The 17,744-nt window shown below is 42.2% G+C and overlaps 1 protein-coding gene across 1 annotated transcript; it reads left to right on the forward strand.

The window, feature by feature from the left end:
• The first annotated feature begins 1,067 nt into the window (after positions 1–1,067).
• On the forward strand, positions 1,068–10,136 carry LOC311214794 (aldo-keto reductase family 1 member B1-like). The gene is made up of 10 exons (XM_084295567.1): positions 1,068–1,192; positions 1,457–1,624; positions 2,082–2,198; positions 3,428–3,505; positions 3,879–4,001; positions 7,264–7,370; positions 7,534–7,615; positions 8,120–8,203; positions 8,675–8,757; positions 9,498–10,136. Exons 1-10 carry the CDS (start codon positions 1,127–1,129, stop codon positions 9,538–9,540), a joined length of 951 nt encoding a protein of 316 aa, XP_084151693.1. The 5' UTR covers positions 1,068–1,126; the 3' UTR covers positions 9,541–10,136.
• Positions 10,137–17,744: the final 7,608 nt, after the last annotated feature.

Genomic DNA, 17,744 nt, shown 5'->3' on the forward strand with positions numbered 1-17,744 from the left:
CACGCAGGCACGGCACCAAGGACAGGCCCTGCAAGCTTCTCCAGGCTGGCTGCCACCCGGTGACACAGGCAGTGCTTCTTCCTTCCCCAAGGCCCCGCTGCCTCGTGACAGCCCCAGCAGGGCCTCTGGGAGAGACAGACAGCTGGAAAATGGTTTGCCTTAGAGGCGAGGGAAAAGCCTCTCACTCGCGAGAACAAAGAGCAGGGCCCAGTGCAGAACTTCTGCCCCAGGTCTTTTGTAACAAGATGGAGACATCTCCCCCAGCTGAAAGCAGCAGGGAAAAGCGAACTGAAAATGTAGCGCATGAGCACGGGGTTATGTAAGTGCTTTGCGATCCAAGTGAAAACACATCGCATCCTGCCGGGGACGGCCGATGGCGCTGACACAGAACAGGAGGACCATTAGCGAGGAAAATCCATTACCTTGCCCGCCCTTAGTTAAATGGAGCAAAAACCTCAGCGCTGCACAGCGCACAGGCCTCTGCCGTGGGAGAGGCACCTGAGGAGGCTCCCCACATGCTCCTGTGGCCAAGGCTGGCTTTTTCCACTGCGCTGCAGCCTCCTCGCCAGAGCAGCACGCGCTTGTCCACAGGGTTTCGACACCGATGTTGGACGTGCCAGCGCGTACTCGTGCAATACAAATTCGTTTTGTCCTGCGAGGCCCTCAGCACCTCCCTGAGGACGGCGGGGCAATTCGGCTATGATGTCACACACTAAAAACTCACTGTTCCTCTCCTGCAGCTTTCAAAACACGTTAAAAAAAAAAATAACAATCCCAACATTCAAACAGAGCTCTTTTTTTCTTAAATCTGGCTTTTCCCAAATGACCCCCGGGCACCACCGGGAAGGGAAGGGAAGGGAAGGGAAGGGAAGGGAAGGGAAGGGAAGGGAAGGGAAGGGAAGGGAAGGGAAGGGAAGGGAAGGGAAGGGAAGGGAAGGGAAGGGAAGGGAAGGGAAGGGAAGGGAAGGGAAGGGAAGGGAAGGGAAAGTGGCCCCGAGCAGCGGTCCCGGGGGCTCAGCCCCGGCACCGCCCCCTGCCCGCCTCCCTCCCTCCCTCGCTGCGCTCCGGGGCGGGCCGGGCGCTATTAAAGCGGCGTGTGAGAGGCTCCGGCGGTGTGTGTGGGGCCATGGCGACCTACGTGCAGCTGAACACGGGGGCCAAGATGCCCATCGTGGGGCTGGGCACATGGAAGGTGAGCGGGGGGGGGTCCCGGCTCGGGCGGCGGCGCGGGGAAGGGGGAGGCCGCGGGGGCGCGGGGCCGCTGCCCGGCCTGCGGGCGGCCTGCGCGGAGGTCGGCTTTTTTGGGGGTTGTTTCTCGTTCGTGTTTTTTTTTTTTTTTGTTTTGTTTTTTAAGTGTGTTTTCGGTGGGGTGGCTTTCTGAATTTTGGTCTTAACGGGCACGAGGCCTGCGGTGTGTTTGGGTGGGCGCTCCTCAGGCGCTGTCCTTCCCCTTCAGTCCCCGCCAGGGAAGGTGGCAGCTGCGGTGATGGCCGCTATCGACGCTGGGTACCGCCACCTGGACTGCGCCTTCGTGTACCAGAACGAGAGCGAGGTTGGGGACGGCATCCAGAAGAAGATCAAGGAGGGGGCTGTGAAGCGAGAGGAGCTCTTCGTGGTCAGCAAGGTAGGGGCCTGGGGGTGTACGAGCCCCGGGGAGAATGGCGTTCTTGTGGTAACCCCAGGTCCAAGCTTATTCTGTCGTCCCTACCTGCACAGAGAACTAGGTGGGATACGTGCTGAGTACAGGAGTGATGCTTTGAGCTTTTCCCAGCACTAAACTTTGCTATTGTCTTTTATGCAGCACCTGACCCTGTTGTGGGTAGCTTTTAAATAATGACTTAATTGGTCGAGGCTGCTTCTGCTGCCTGCAGTGCCCCCCTTCAGCTCTGTGTGCTGCCACTGCATCACTGGCCTTGCTATCGGGGGCTGTTCCTGCCCACAGAGCAAGCCTTCTTTGAAGAGAAATAAGAACCTAATTTCACACTCTCTTCCAAAAGAGAGATCTCTCCTGATTGGGACAGAAATGTTCCAGGAACTTTTAGCCCAGCAGCTCATGGTGTGCCTTGGCTTTCTGTCTCCAGCTGTGGTGCACGTTTCATGAAAAACATCTGGTAAAGGGAGCCTGCCAGAAGACTCTTGCTGACCTGAAACTGGATTACCTGGATCTCTACCTCATCCACTGGCCCCTTGGGTTTAAGGTACAGTAATGTGCTTGGCTTTCTGTTATAGCTGGCAGTTTTGAAGAGTTACGCAGTCTTACAGCCCAACAATGTCTCCATCTGAGAAAGATAATCATGTGCCTGCACATGAGTCAGGCTGTTGATTCCTGCTTCTGAGATTCTTGCTTGCACAGCACCCTCTCTTTTGATTGTAGAAGAAGTAGACCTAGTAGTAGGGGCAGGTTTCCCTGCCGCAAGTATAAATTATGCAGCTCTCCTTCTTATTACTACTACCTCTGTGTTGTCTCTTACAAATCCAGAGTATGGTCAACAATGACTTGGTTCCTGCTTTGTGTGAAGGAGGGTGGTACTCTGCTGTCTGACAGATTTTTTTTCCCTCTGTTTCAGACTCAGAGAATATTTTTCTACTTCTGTCTGTAATCACTGCATCTTTAACATTAATATAAATTGAGTTGACCGTTGCTGTAGGAGTCGTAATGTTCCATAGACTTTACATTCTAAAAGGTTGAAGCTTTTTAGTTCCTAACTTTAATGTGCTACACACAAAGGATTTGATGTCTGCTTGAAAATGTGTAAGCTTAGTCTGCTACAGCCTGAACAAAATCTGTGCCCTACCTGTTGCTTCTGAGAACTGTTCTTTGTGGTTTTCATAGTATCTGTATCTTTAATATTAGATTAATGTGAACAGAATTGTCAAAGTGAAAATGTGTTCAAGTATAGTAAGGTATCCCTAGAAAACACCTGCTTTTGGAAGTTCGTAAATCATAGCCAGCCCTAACTGGGACACAGACTGTTGCAACATTCCCTTTGCCAGCAACTGAAACAATGAGGTTCCCTGTGAAAGACCTGTCAGCAGATATGGTCCTCACAGACTGACGCTCCTAGGTCCTAAGTGGGTCCTTACTACAAAAATGCACAGCTCTTATGTGAGCATAACAGTGTATCTTATTAAAATGCATAACACAGGAAGCAAACTTGTAAGCTGGAAATAATTCTACAAGAGAATTGTCCTGTTTCACGTACGTATTGTGGTGACCCAACAGACTTTGCTGTGTCCAGTGAAGTAGTTGTCTTTATGAGATGACTGCTGACAAAAATGCCACAAACCCATGTGAAGGCAAAAGAAAAGACTGAAGAATGTAGATAATGAATATTAGTATTTCTTGCACTATGTTTGTGATATCATGGTCTTCAGCTGGTGTTAACCTTTACAGCAGAGAATGTTTCAAGTGTTTTCTCACTGACAGGCAGGAGAGGACCTGTTTCCAACAGATGACAAAGGCATGTCAATACCCAGCAACACTGATATTCTACATACGTGGGAGGTAAGTCTGCCCACAGCAAGAGTCACATCTTCTGTCCTCAGACGTTTCTGCCGTGCCTTCACTACCTTCAGCAGTCTAAACTGTCTCATGTACACAGAACTACTTGAAAGGACTCACTGGTACAATGGTGGATATTTAAATGTTGATTTTTTGTTTCCAAGTCATCATGAATTCCTGTAATCTCAAAGAATGAATCTTTGGGCTTTGAGACTGGAGATGTGGAATAAATATACCAGTGCTTTGTTTGTCTCAAGACAAACGCTGCAGATCTAAATACATTCTCTTTGTGAAAAGGACAAAATAAGCCATGTTAGGAAAAATGTGTACAGACCCTTTCATACATATCAGATGCTGATTTGGCTCTTTCCATTAGGCCATGGAAGAGCTGGTGGATGCTGGTCTGGTAAAAGCCATTGGAATCTCCAACTTCAACCATGAACAGATAGAAAGAATCTTGAACAAGCCAGGATTGAAATACAAGCCTGCCAACAACCAGGTAAGCAGTTCAGTGACCAAAGATGAATGCTTTTTTCTTCTGTGTTTCAAGTATTATGAAAATCTTCTTATGGGATAAGGTTGGAGTTTCTGCACTACTGCTTGAAAGGAGCAGCTCCAGCATATCTTATTTTGGAGGGGGGAAAAAAATCCCCTGAGCTTAAATCTGCATTTCAGTTGAATAAAACCCAGGATATGTACAAGAGCTTGGTGGAGAATTGGATGATTTTTCAACTCTGTTGTGGAGAAGACAGTTCCTGTTGTTGATGACTTGAGACTAAAGGAAATGAACAGGGAATGCTTTATGGACTGCTTACAGATTTGAGGAGGGTTGGGAGGAAATGGACTTAGAAGGTAGGCTGTAAAGTAAAATTGTCCAGGTGTATTGGCAACACTTAAAATTTTAGGAAAACACAGACTGCAGAAGACTTCAGGATATAGTGTAATGTACAGTTTGGAGCAACATCAGCTGTGACACTTGATCAGGCTACCCTGGGCTTTATCCAGTCAGTTCTTGAAAACCTGCAAGGCTGGAGACTGCACAGGCTCTTGAGGCAGTGTGCTCCACTGCCTGACACCCTCTCCTTGTTAGGATGAGGGAGTTTAGGGAGTTTTCCTGTATCTAGTCTGAACCTGTCTTGTTTCAATTTATGCATGCTGTCTGTTTTCCTCTCACCATGCACCACTGAAGAGCTTGGCTTGACTTCTGATGAGCTTCTTGTAGGTATTGGAGAACTTACTAGGAGCCCAGAAGCCTTCCTTCTCCAGGCTGAACAATCCTAATTCACTCAACCTGCCCTAATACAGTAGGTGCTCTGGCCCTCAGCCATCCTGCTGTCCCTCTGCTGAATTTGACAGTTTCCCAATCTTCTCCTGAGAGGACTGGGAAGGGGGCAATGTGGGCACTGTATTCTGAAGGTGGTCTGACAGATGCTGAGTAGAAGGGGGTGATCGCTTCCCATGACTTACTGGCTGTGTTCCTGTTGCCAAGGATCACTACTGGCTTGCTTGAAGCCATGGCAGGCTGAGCTACTAGGTCCTTCCTAGCAGAGCTGCTCCCCAGGCAGTCAGGCTGCAGCCTGTGTCATTGCTGGGGGCTCTTTCTTCCAAGGTGCAGGGCTTTGCATGCAGCTTTCTTGAATCTTGTAAGGTTTATGTAGGACTTCTCCCACTACCTGAGTAGGTCCCTCTGAAGTGGCAGCCCACCTTGAGTGTTTTCTCTTGTCCACTTCTCTCCACTGGTCAGTTTGGCATCACCTGCAAACATGACAAGCTCATAGCTTGTCAAGTTGTTAAGGAAGACAGGTCCTGTGATAGATTTCCTGTGTTTATCTAGTCTTGTCCTAAACTGCTCTGCTTATTGTGGGACTGCAGTAAGTTCTCAATACTGAATTACAAGAACTGGTTAACTTACTGTGATAGCTTGAGCATATGTACTAAAAAGGGATCTTAACACCTGTCTTCAGAAAGCTAATGGGAGTGTTCCCTGCAAGTCTGTCCAGTGTCAAACAAGCCTTCTGACAGCTGCAAAATTCATAATTCTGGACTAACTTCATATTCAGTCCAATCTACTTTTAGGAAACTTAGTCTTATCAGACCTACCACACCTTGTTGCCAAAGAACTTTTCACTGTAGTTGGCAACTACTCCTCTGTCACTTGTATAGGGGATGTTGACCTTATGTCTCTTCCACACTGCTAAGTTTTCTCACCAATGGGTGTTGGTGGCTGTCCTTCAATACTTACTGCGTCTGAAGAAACAGTTGCAAGTCTGAAACTCTTGTCTTGTGAACTCTTACCAGTTAGCCTAATACAAGATTATAGTGCTTCCTGCAAACCGTTTCTCTCTGATTAGTTGGAATTACTGGACTCTAAATGAAGTGTCTACAGTGTCATTCTCGTTCTTAACTATGAATGCAGCCAGTATGCAAGTTTCATTCATGGTGAGATACCAGTTTGGCAAGGCAGTAATTACATTATGATAATATTGCTAATTAGTTCATGAAGAAGATCTGAGTCAAGTATTTAATCATTGTCAGTGTGTATTGCAATATCTTAAAATACTTATTTAAATATATCGGAGGCTTTTCACCATGGCCTGAACATACCACTAGATAATGCAACTCAGGAATTTTTCAACTTGAGTTCAGGTGGGCAGGTAAGGATGACTTTGCCTCACTTGTATGGTCTGAATCTTACCTATTGAATAGCAGAGAAAATACCCAACTTGGCTAAATGCTCTGTTATTCTGAGTAGTATTGAAGCAAAATAAATGTATAATTTGCCTAAAAACTGAGTTGTGCCCTGTTGCATCTAATATTTCAACATGCTTCAGAAGAGAAGCAGCCATGCAAGCTTCTGATAACAGCAAGCAGCCAGAACCATAAATAAAGCAGTCAAGGGTGTAATCTAATCCCATGATTTACGCTGTTGTTCCACCTGCCAATGGCATGTTTCTTTGAAAGCTTGAATGACAGTGTAGTCAGAAAAGGTTTTTGAGTTTGCCTGCTAAAAGAAGAGTACTGCTCCCTGGTATGAAATTATCCTCAAAGTCCATCTATGTAAAGCAGCAAAACTTCATGTTAATTCAGTGCTGCCAGATAATTGGATAATGTCTGTTCTGTACTACATATCAGTGCATTAACTTGCCAGAACACAGATCTGGTGCACTAAGAAGTATGTAGATAGTCTTCTGGAAACTAATGGTAAGCACAAATGCATTTCTAAAAGTTATATAATGCAGAGTAATTTGAAGATATAGAATCTGTAGCAATTAGTAGCTACTTTAAATATTTGCAGACTGGGAATATTCTGCATGCTTATTGACATAAAGCAGATAAAAAGGAATGAAACAATGCCTGTATTGAGGCAGTATGGAATCTGTAAAAACCTAATACTTTTACAACATTTAATTAGGTAAGAGGACTTTGTACTCTATTGGTCTGCTATCCCATTGTTATGACTTTATGGTACTTCTGCACGTGTGTCTCATTGAACTGAGATGAACTTCACTTCAGAAGTTAGTAAGATGATAATTCATGTTAGAAATAATATGGATCAGGAAAGTTTTAAGAAAATGGTGTTATAGTTCTTGGACACCTGCACTTGCAAGCAGAAGGGGAATGGGGATATACAGAAACAAATGCTGCATAATATCATGCAGACTATAAATTACAATAAAAATCAACACTTGGTTGGATTTTAAAAAATAATGAAACATGAAAGTAGCTGTGCCACTGTCAGTTTCTGTACTCTTGTGTTTCAGATCGAATGCCATCCATACCTGACCCAGGAGAAGCTGATCAATTATTGCCAATCCAAAGGGATCGCTGTGACTGCATACAGTCCCCTTGGCTCTCCTGACAGGCCATGGTAAGACTCACTGCCATTTTGCAAGGGAGCTGGCAGGGATTACGCTTGAAGCACTGAGACTCCAAGTGCTCCATTAATCATTCATCAAGATACAGATTCCTGTTGCTGGGTTGGCTCTTTCTGTGGAGGTTTCTTGCCACTGGTCTTTCTTTGCTCTGTGTAGGGCTAAACCAGAGGATCCTTCCCTTCTGGATGACCCCAAGATTAAAGAGATTGCAGCCAAGCACAACAAAACTCCGGCACAGGTAGGTGGGTGCTGGACAGTGGGTACTGCTTCCTGTAACACAGGATTTGTTGTTCTTTAGAACAGCTACTGACAAACAATGTAAAATGAAGAGCTTGACTCCTCATTCACTGAGCTGCGGTGTTATATAGCAGTGCAGCTCGTTTATTGCATGGTCTGAAATGCTTTCTTGAAAGGGTTATTTGACAATCAACAAGAAACATTTTCTTGACCCATCTTCAAATGTTTGTCTTCTCATCTTAAGCCAGTGCAGAGAAATGAACACTTGTGTAGACTACCTATGTTTAGGTAGGAAGGAAACAAACCTTGTATCATAAGACTGGAAGGGCTACCACAGGACTCCACTGCTCTATTTGCACTTCAGAAGGCGCTGCTGAGACTTAGGTACAATTTGAAATGCAGCTCTGCTGTGAGTGGTTAGTTCTGCTGAATTGTACAGTTTACAGCTCCTACTTTCTTACAGAACAAAAGCTCTTCTCTCTGACTCCGTGGTCTCTTTCTGCAGGTTCTCATTCGGTTCCACATCCAGAGAAATGTGGTTGTGATTCCCAAGTCCATCACCCCCCAGCGCATTGTGGAGAACTTCAAGGTGGGTGATTACAAGTGGCCAGTATGCAGGGATGGCATCCTTTCCCTCTGTGGAGCAAGTGGTCCTTTCTCAGCCTTCCAAAGTAATCCTCAGATGAGGACTAGAGCTTTTCTCACATTACCTATAATGAGGGCTAAGGTAAAGCTGAAACTGGAGACACAATGAACAGATGCATCCTTTACAAATAGTGTTGCAGAATGCCTCCATCCTCTAAATGCTCAAGAAGCTTCTTGGAACAGCTGGCACATAAAAACCTCCAACTTCTGAACTTTCAAATGCTTCCTTCCCTCCTTCTCCCACTGCTAGTGGAGTCTTGGAAATCCAAAGGTGCTTTTTTTCCTCTTCCTCCTTCTTGAAGCCACCATTTCTTCTCACTAGCACCCCTCCAATGTGGACTTGTGCTTTAATTCTATGAGTCTTGCTTAGTCTGATTTGTTTGAAGAGGTGATTTCCAGCTGTTTCTCTTGTTAGGTGTTTGACTTTGAGCTGACTAAAGAAGAGATGACAACCATTCTCAGCTTTAATAGAAACTGGAGAGCCTGTGCAATGAGCACGTAAGTGATATTTTTAAACTGATAAGTTGTCACAGTTTTGTGTACTAGACCTGTTTAAGGTTCAGGATACTCAAACTCAATTTCCAAAGAGTTCAACTTCAAAATATTTTTTCACAGTAAAATTTCAGATGTTCATATCATGAACCAAACTATGATGATCATAAAGCAAACTTGATGTTCGTCTTGAGTTCAGTCTGCAAGAAGGCTTTTGTAGCTGGAATTCCAAGAAAAGGATTCTTGTTCATAATCTTCATTTTGTCTATATTGGAGATAGGAGTATGAGGCAGACTCAATTCATGATCAACTTTGCTTGTGGGATTTTATTTATCTTTACTAACTTTTATGTATGTTATAAAAAAGGCACTATGATCTTAATGGGTTACTGGAGAAGTGGGTGAACATTCAAGAAGTAATGTTGACGATTTGCAACTTAAAAGCCTGAAGCTAGATATGAAGTCTTTGAAAGACTGCAAAAAAGATTCTCTAGGCAGTAGACAGTAGAACCTTGAATTAGTGATCTGTGAAGTGCCTAGGTCCCACAGCCTGAAATGCTCTGCCTGAACAACAGGAAGATACTTGAGAATCTTTGTTTACAAATGAAACACATCACCAAAGAAAACAGAAGTCTGAAACTGACTCTGTTTATACAGTTCAGTTCCTCCTCTGATTCTCTACAGGGAGTACAGCTGCATGTAGTATTTTTCAGCTGTTAGAATAATGTTCTCCTCGATTTCTTTCAGGTGCAAAACCCACAAGGACTATCCTTTCAATGCAGAGTATTGAAGATAGTTTCCTGCCTCTCCCCAGACTTCTCAGATACGCTTCTGCTGTTGCCTTTGAGTTGTCTATCTAGCTTTCTCACTGCATCAACCCTCTTTTTTGCCCACAAAGACGCAGTGTGTGTACCCAGTGACTTTGGGTGTGCTTTTTGTTGTTTTTGTTTTGTTTTTCTTTTGAGGAAGGACATGCTAAAAAGTTTCTGAAGAGCACACTGTGTGGACTACAGTAGAGTGTCTTTGCCAAACTGCATGTCTGGAATTGGTAAGCAAGAAACATTGAGAAAGTTTGAGCTACTAGTCACTTACTTTGGAATATTGTGAATTGTAGCTAGTGACATTTGTCTGGATCTTGTCTGGAAGGACCAGGATATGACAGATTTTGCATAACTAGGTTGAGGTCAGATACTTTCTAATTACTTCTGGATTTGATTTTTTTTTTTGTAACACTCCATGCTCTTTTCCTCTAATTGGAAGTACCAATTTTTTTTTTAAGTATAGCAGTTGCTACATGGGTAGCTCTTCAAAAAGTGTATAAGTCCTGGTTTCTTGGTGATATAAAAGCTGGGTTTGCTTATAATAAAATATAGTTTCATTACTGTGTGTAATGAGATGGTTATTTCAGCAATGCTCTTAATGGCAGCATAGAATAGCTGTATTATATTAGCTGTCTGGTTACACAAATGCAAGGAAAATTACTGTTCCCCCTAGAAATCCCTATAGCTGATGTTAGCTTCTCACACATAGCCAGCAGGTTATCTATTGAATTCATGCTACTGCTTGTGGAGTGCGTGAGTGTTAGGCATTAGTGTGTATCAATGGCCACAGGTTCACCTTTGGCCATTGAGTAGCATACTTGAGCCTCTTTAAATACTACTCTTACAGTATGCCTGACAGTTAACATACTGATGTTTAAATCAATATTTTATGAAACTGGCAGTATATTTGGTCTAGTAGAAAACTCATTCCTTTAAAGACATGAAGCCTACACAGAATCCTATGGGATGTTTTAAGTAAACAATAGAAAACATGTGCCTTCCAGGCAGGCAGCATGTGATGCAGGAAAGGCTTCTGTGCTTGTACAAGCAACAGCTGCAAATAACACAAAATGGATTTCTAAAAAACTCCTGCATCACGAGCTGGCAGATCAAAAGCTTACTACAGTGTTTTGGGAGTACAGAAGTAAGCTTATGGCCACATTTTGACACAAGATATCCTTTGCTTTATTTGTTCTCACAACACATGCTGGTAACGATTCTCAAGTTGTTGCCTTCTGAGAGCTGCTTAAGTCTATTCACAAGAGGCACTTAGACAGACATAAAAATGGTGGCTAGTGTTGGGGTGATTTTCTTGGGTGTTCTCACAAATTTATTTCCAAGGTCTGACTTGACCTAGAGTATGAAGGAGGGTGTGTAGTCCTGACAGGAAGAGCGTTCTTTCTGATGGGGTGAAAGAAGGAGATAACAGAACTGCTAAGGCATGATTACCCCTAAACAGTGAGCTTAAGGTATGCTATGTAATCATGGAACCAGAATCCTACCTTCAGGCAAACTCTGCTGGCTTGAAAAGCAAAGCAATAAAACATTACTGCCCAGTGAATGCAGCTGTTCTCAGAGTATTACTCTAAGTCGGCTTGTTTTCTGATTCTGACAAAAAAAAAAAAAACACAAAAGGTACTGAGGAGTCATGCTAATTTAAAACTTGCCTTTCTGATGAATTGAAATGACTATTATATTGGGGGAAGGGGGTGAACACCATTTTTGTTATCCTCAAATGCTTTTTAAAATCTTTCCAGTATAGCTGATGCCAGACTTTGTGCAATACACATTTGGTCAGAACAATTTACAACAGGCTCAACAGACAAGATTGCATTAACTTAAGATGCATCGGGGAGGGGAGAGAATCAGTCTGACTCTAAGCAATATTCTTTTCCAGTGCTGATTCTTCTAACATAAATTGATTATAATTACTTTAAAGTCTGGTCTTAAAGGTAAACACAGAAAGTTTCAGCTCCAAAAGTGGTTCTGTATATTTATAATGCGATAAATAAAAGCCCAGAGGCATCAAGAAAAAGCAGACCAGCTAATGGGCTTAGATTAGTCTGAGCTGTGACAGAAAACTGTTTGTGGCATTGTTGACTTGCTTGGAAATAACATCTTTGTGCCAAGTGTTCCAGCAAGGAGTTATATTGCGGATAAGGGACTCCAAAATAGCACATCAGGCTCTGTTCACTTCCTCTGTTTTCATTTCACTGTAACTTTATGGAAGTTTGTGCCTGGAATTTTTCCATTCTCAGAGTAGGAATTTTTCCATTCCATGAGTAGGAATTTTACTGGAGAAGGCTTTCAGACAGACTGCCCTGCAGCAGAGGGAAGATCAGCAAGCTCTCTGAGAGGAGTGGTATTGTAACAGGCTCTCTCTGTATTTTTCTGGATGACCTAAGGGGGAAGAATTTGGAAAGGGTCATTCTGGGACACAAGGCAGTGCTTAACCAACAGAGGACTTGAATGCTTGGTGAAATATGAGTGGGAATAGAGGAAAAACAAATATCTGAGGGAAGAAATGATGCCTAAACTTGAACAGAAAGCTGGCTGTTGACAGAGGATGAAGAGTAGGAAGGGAATGAGAGAGATCAATGATAAGGCTTTTTTTTGAATTTAATTTTGTTTAATTTTTAACTTTCTATAATCTTTCCATAAATTATATCTGGCCTTGAAAAATTAAACAAGGCTGAAATGGGAAGAACCAGCCTTTTAGACTACAGCCAAGTCTTCATTTAATTTAAACCCCATGCTTGGGCTACTCTCTACATACCAGGATAGAGATTTGCTTTCATCTTCTAAAAGGTAAAGTGGAATGATCAAAGACTATGGTATCCGGAGCCTAGCATTCCTGCTAACTGAGTTCTTCCTGCTATAACTGTTCACAGCATTTGTTTTTCTATTGTGGCTTGACGGATCTCTGGATTTCTGATCAAAGAAACTTTTAAGGACAAATACAATCTTGTAGCTCTCACAATGAAGTGGTTTTTTTTTTTTGTTCTTTCTCAATTTAAGAACTTGTAGTTCAACTCCACCTTGTTGACATTCTTAACTAGATTTTCTCATGACACCACTGCAACAGCTAGTGTGGTACTGTAGGACCCCTAGGAAGGGAAGTCCAGCTGGCTCACAGGAAAAATTAAGAACAAGATATGATCAGTCCTAATATGATCAATCGTAGGACCTGTAGAATTAGTATTTGCACTCAAAATTCATGAGTTTTTTTTTCAGTTGCATTCTTGCTACTTGAAATACTAGACCAGCGGGTCTTTTTTCATGTTAAAAGATTTTCTTGGAGAGAATAGATGCATTTCAGTAGTAGCCAAGAGCAGTGGTGAACTGGTTTGTCAGGGAAAGGGGTACCTTTTCAAAACCCAAGTTTTGTTTGGGTAGCAGGGGAGAATACAAGAAGCTGCCATCAGTATCAGACTCGTTTGAGATGTGATACCACCAACAGTCTTACAGGTACAGTATGTTTCAGCATGCAGTTAACATGGCTTCGGGAGAAAATGGCTTCTGATACTGGAACACAAGCCAGGCTGGTTGGAACCACTGTATATAATGCTCTGTAACTTAGTCTTTACTTCCCTCTGGGGAAGACAAGGCTCTTCCTGCTGTTCCTGAGACTGACACAAGTGCATATTGTAAGGCTTGTGCAGAGCTGTGACAACTGGGCCACAGGAAACTCCTCAGGATATTCCTTGTATTCACTAAGGTGAAGGTATTACTAGAAAACAGAGGTCTTCGAGGCACAGAACAGTTGACTTGGGACAAATAACTTTCTTTTTACTCACTTAATCCCTAGTTTAGCAACTGTGAGCTATTTGTAACACACCAGACATACCTGGCCTTGTCCTTAGTCACTTAAAAAGTATAGAGCTGAGTCTTATGAAGGCCCTGCCAGAATTTAAATGGAGAAGCCGCTCAACACTCTTTCACAGGTCACATTGCTCTCACATTTTAATTTGTTAAACTGCATGGCATTGGGACCATTAGTACAAACACTTGCAGGACTACATTTTGCTCAAATTCTTCAGATAATCTAGACTGCATATTCAGCTTAATGTAAGTTTTCTTAACTGGTTGTTTCCTTAACTGCATGTCAAGTAAAACAGTTTATTCTGCTAGAATAAGCCTGACTACAGTTGATAGCTGTTCATAAAAACAGCTGAACTAGATCAGATTAAATAACTACTAACTGCAGCATCCTATTCAACTATCGCCAAAATAAGTTTTCTAAGGTGAGTAAATAGTGTTATAGTGGTGTTCGTTAAATAGTCTGACTGCAGCTTAAGGTATTTAGTGTTTAACAGCCATCAGTTAACTTCCTTTTTCAGTTACCTTGTGAGTCTTACACTCCAAGGGAATAATTTTCACAACCATGCACTTCTGTGAAGAATTGGTGTCTTATTTGTCTGGGAGTTGTCTGCTGCAAGATTCATTTAATGCTCCCAACTTATATGGTGGAGGAGATAGCAGCTGGTCTATCTCCTTTTACATTTTCCAAGCTGCTCCAGACTCTGTAATGTTCTGTCATAGTTCCTTGCGCTGGTATCTGATCAAGGAGAGTCTCAGCCTACATAACTGCTACCTGTGGAAATTATTCCTGTGCTATTGATCATCCTATTAAGTCTTCTATAAATCTTTCTGAAAGGGAGGTACAGGCTAGAACTCGTTGTGCAGGACTGAATGCAAAAAAGTTCATAGTGGAACAGATCTGCCTTAATGTTTCCTCACATTCTGGTTGCTTTTGAATGATACTGAGTTCAACATAAATTGTGGAAAAGCTTGGAATTATACTACATGGAGGATGTTCTTAATTTTACCTGTTGTTCCTTAGCTATGTTACCATGTTGTTCCTCTAAAGCAGGGGAATGTTGCTTTTTTTCACCCAGCCCCTCTGGAACTGTTAATGAAGGGCTGACTATACTGGAACAGATGAACCACACAATAAAAGCTCAAGTCATGGGACAACGTGTTGTGATACAAAGGCAAAATGCTAAGCTATTGTCCATTCATTGGGTTCAGTGTGGTGCTATGGATAACCTCACTGCTGACTCGGAAAGATCTGAAGGTTTGCTTTAAGAGCACAGTCACATAGCTGATGAAAACTGATAATAATTTGGGATAATGTAACCTTCTTGCTGTAGTTCCAACGAAGTGGGTGACTGTGCTGCTGAGGAAGTAGGCACATGGGAAGAAAAGCTGCTAGTCCTTCAAAGAACTGCTCAAGGATCTTACTCAATTTCTCTCCTTTCCTGTCAATTGAATTTACAGTAGCTGTAAAAGAATCCTGAGTCTTTCCTTGCCTGTCACAGCAATTTTTATTTTCTCCACAAGCAGGTTCTATGTAAAGCAAAGGCTGAACTTGTAAAAACAGAAGAGAACAGATTTTTGGAATCCTCAAAACTGAATACAGGCTGATTGTGCTTAGTGGCTTCCTCTCTACAGATCTCTTTAATTAGAGCAATGCCCTGGTGACACCTGTTGGGGTAAGGGAACTGGTGAAGCAAGGAAAGTGTGCTTCTTAAGCAGCTTACAGCAGGCTTGCTCCTGTTGGCTGTTGTGAGGCAGCAGTAGTCTAACAGAAGGTTATCTTGTCTTTAAGTTGTATGGATGCAGCTGTGCTGCAAAATAGAAGATACTTTATTGCCCCATAACAGATACCACCCAATTTTTCTCCTACCTCTGGTAAAGTCTTTGCAGCTGGAAAAAAAAAAACACAAACTATTGTCTGTAAAAACAAATGAACAATCTCTGGCTTCTAGCTTGTTTTGAATTTTTTTACCATTATATGGCTGCTGTGATCATGTAGTCCAACTTCCTGCCTACTGCAGTCTATAAACATCCTGTAAATAACTTTGATAGTTATGATTAAGTTGGAATGCTGTTAGAAAACTCCTCTGAAGCAGAGTATGTTTCAAGATAGCTGTGCACCCCAGCCTTGAGTGAGCGTTGCTCCTCCTGCTGTGGATTGACAGCTTGACTGCTGCTTCAGAAAAGGTCCAGCTCTCCTCTAGGAGTGCTTCTGACAGAAACAAGGCCACAGTCTTCAATCCCAGGAAGCACAGCCTGTTCCATGCAGCTTACTTTCTAACTGAGGTTATGATGATGTACTGTAACTGACCTTTTCAGTGTAGGAAATGGGGGGGGGGGGGGGGTGTGTGGAAAAGAGCCTGTTGCAAGCACCTTTCTGTCCACACCACTGCACTAAACTGTCTGTTTTGACAGTTTTTGACAGAATTGCTTTCCCAGTTCTAGGGCACCTGTTACTACAGCATTTTGTAAGAGTCTAAAGTAGCTGAAAGATGTCATCACTTCCTTTATAGACTTAAAAACCTCAGCTTCAAAGAAGATCAGCTGGCAAAGGCTATCCATGAGGTCTGTACCCTAGCCCTGACCCTTAATTACATAATCATCCTTCCTCTCTGCAAGCAGTGCTGGTCCATATTGTTCTACTGGACTGAAAGAGCCCAGAGGGATTACAGGAGTTCTGTGGGTCAGAGTTCAAGAGCAAGAAGTCTCAATTAACAGACACTTCATTAAAACTTGAGCAGCAACACTAACTCCCCACCCCAAAACCAACATCCAGTAACATCCTTTGGGTCAAAACACAAGATGGTATCAAGGGAATGATACAAGGGTGAAAACCTGCTCCTGGCTTCTAAAAGCTGCCCAAATTTTGCTTATTAAATAAGACGGTTGCCAAACAAAATAGTTCCCGTGTCTTTTATCAGACTGGAGTGTCTTTTATCAGACTGGAGTTGCTGGGAGAGATTCACACTCTGAACTGCAGGTATTCTACTGATAAAGGCAGCATTTATATACTTGTATCTACAATAAACCAAACATACTGATCTCCTACTAGTTTGTTAGTATTTAGCAGTTCATAAATGTGGAAACCTCATTATGAAAACAGCTCCAGAAATATAATTCAGTGTCCTCTGAAGTGTTGTCAATCATTTACAGTGAAGTTACTGAACTTGGTAACAATTGAAAATCACATTGTCTACTCATAATTAATTTAACATGAGAAGACTTATATTAGCAACTAAAAAATAGTTTGCATGTTTTGACCTGTTGTCCAAAAACACAAGCACTAGGAGAATCTTTTAAGTTTCTTTACAGTTTATCATGATTTGTTTATGATGAAAGCTGCTTTTCACAAGTTCAGGATTATTAAACTTCTTTAATTGTCATTACTAAATGCTTATACAATATGTATTTTGTTACAAGTGAGAACAATTACAAGATCAAAGTAAAGATACAGATAAAGGAGGGATAGAACTGTAGTTGATACTAAATGAAGCAAACTCATGCCTGCTTGAAGTTTACTCCTCAGTAGTCCCATGAACTACGTTCTTCCATCTTGTGCAATACATAGTCAACTTCTGCTGTGATTTAATATGCCTGAAGCACTACAAATCACTTCAACAATGAAATATAGTCCTCCTGATCCCTGAGGGATCTGAAGATAATGCCCACATTAGTCCTCCAAAAAGATAGTTCTTGTTTTTTTTTTTTGCATAAGAAAGCAAGCATAGGATTAAAATGCTCATATCATATAGTCTTAAAGCTGAGAAAAAAAGAGCTTTCTCCCCTGTCCCAGTGTAAGCTCTGCAGAGCTAAAACTGAACTGCAATAAAAACAAACCCTGCTTACCTTACATAGCGTAGTGGAAGTTCATGCTTTGTAACCTTCACATGTGCCAATGACCTCGTTCTCAGAAGATAAGATAATGTTTGCATAGCTGAAATTGCCAAACTTCTCTGCAATATTAAATGACTCTCTTGTGAACTGGAAGTTTGCAGAATTCTATTAGATAAGCGAGTAAACCTAGGGAAACAGTAAATGGCAGGTCTTGCTAAGTCTGTATATAACTGTTCTGATCTCTAGATGCTGCCCTAATAATGTTGGCATAAATACACAGGCACAGATTTTCACTTAAAAAAAAATTGCAACTCATTCTTAAAATGGAGTTTATTTACAGCGACTGTCTGTTACATAAAGTAGCCAAAGAAAACAAGAAAAAAATGCCCTTTTTTCTTTTTTTTTTTTTTAGAATTTCCAACTGATTTTGATTTTCAGGCATTAGTCCAAAATCCATTACAGGTGTCTTAACATACAATGTCCCTGCATATTAGAACATGGACGGTGCTCTAATAAACCC

Source organism: Netta rufina, assembly GCF_964035555.1.
Source record: "Netta rufina genome assembly, chromosome: 1".
In the NCBI taxonomy this organism is placed as follows: domain Eukaryota; kingdom Metazoa; phylum Chordata; class Aves; order Anseriformes; family Anatidae; genus Netta; species Netta rufina.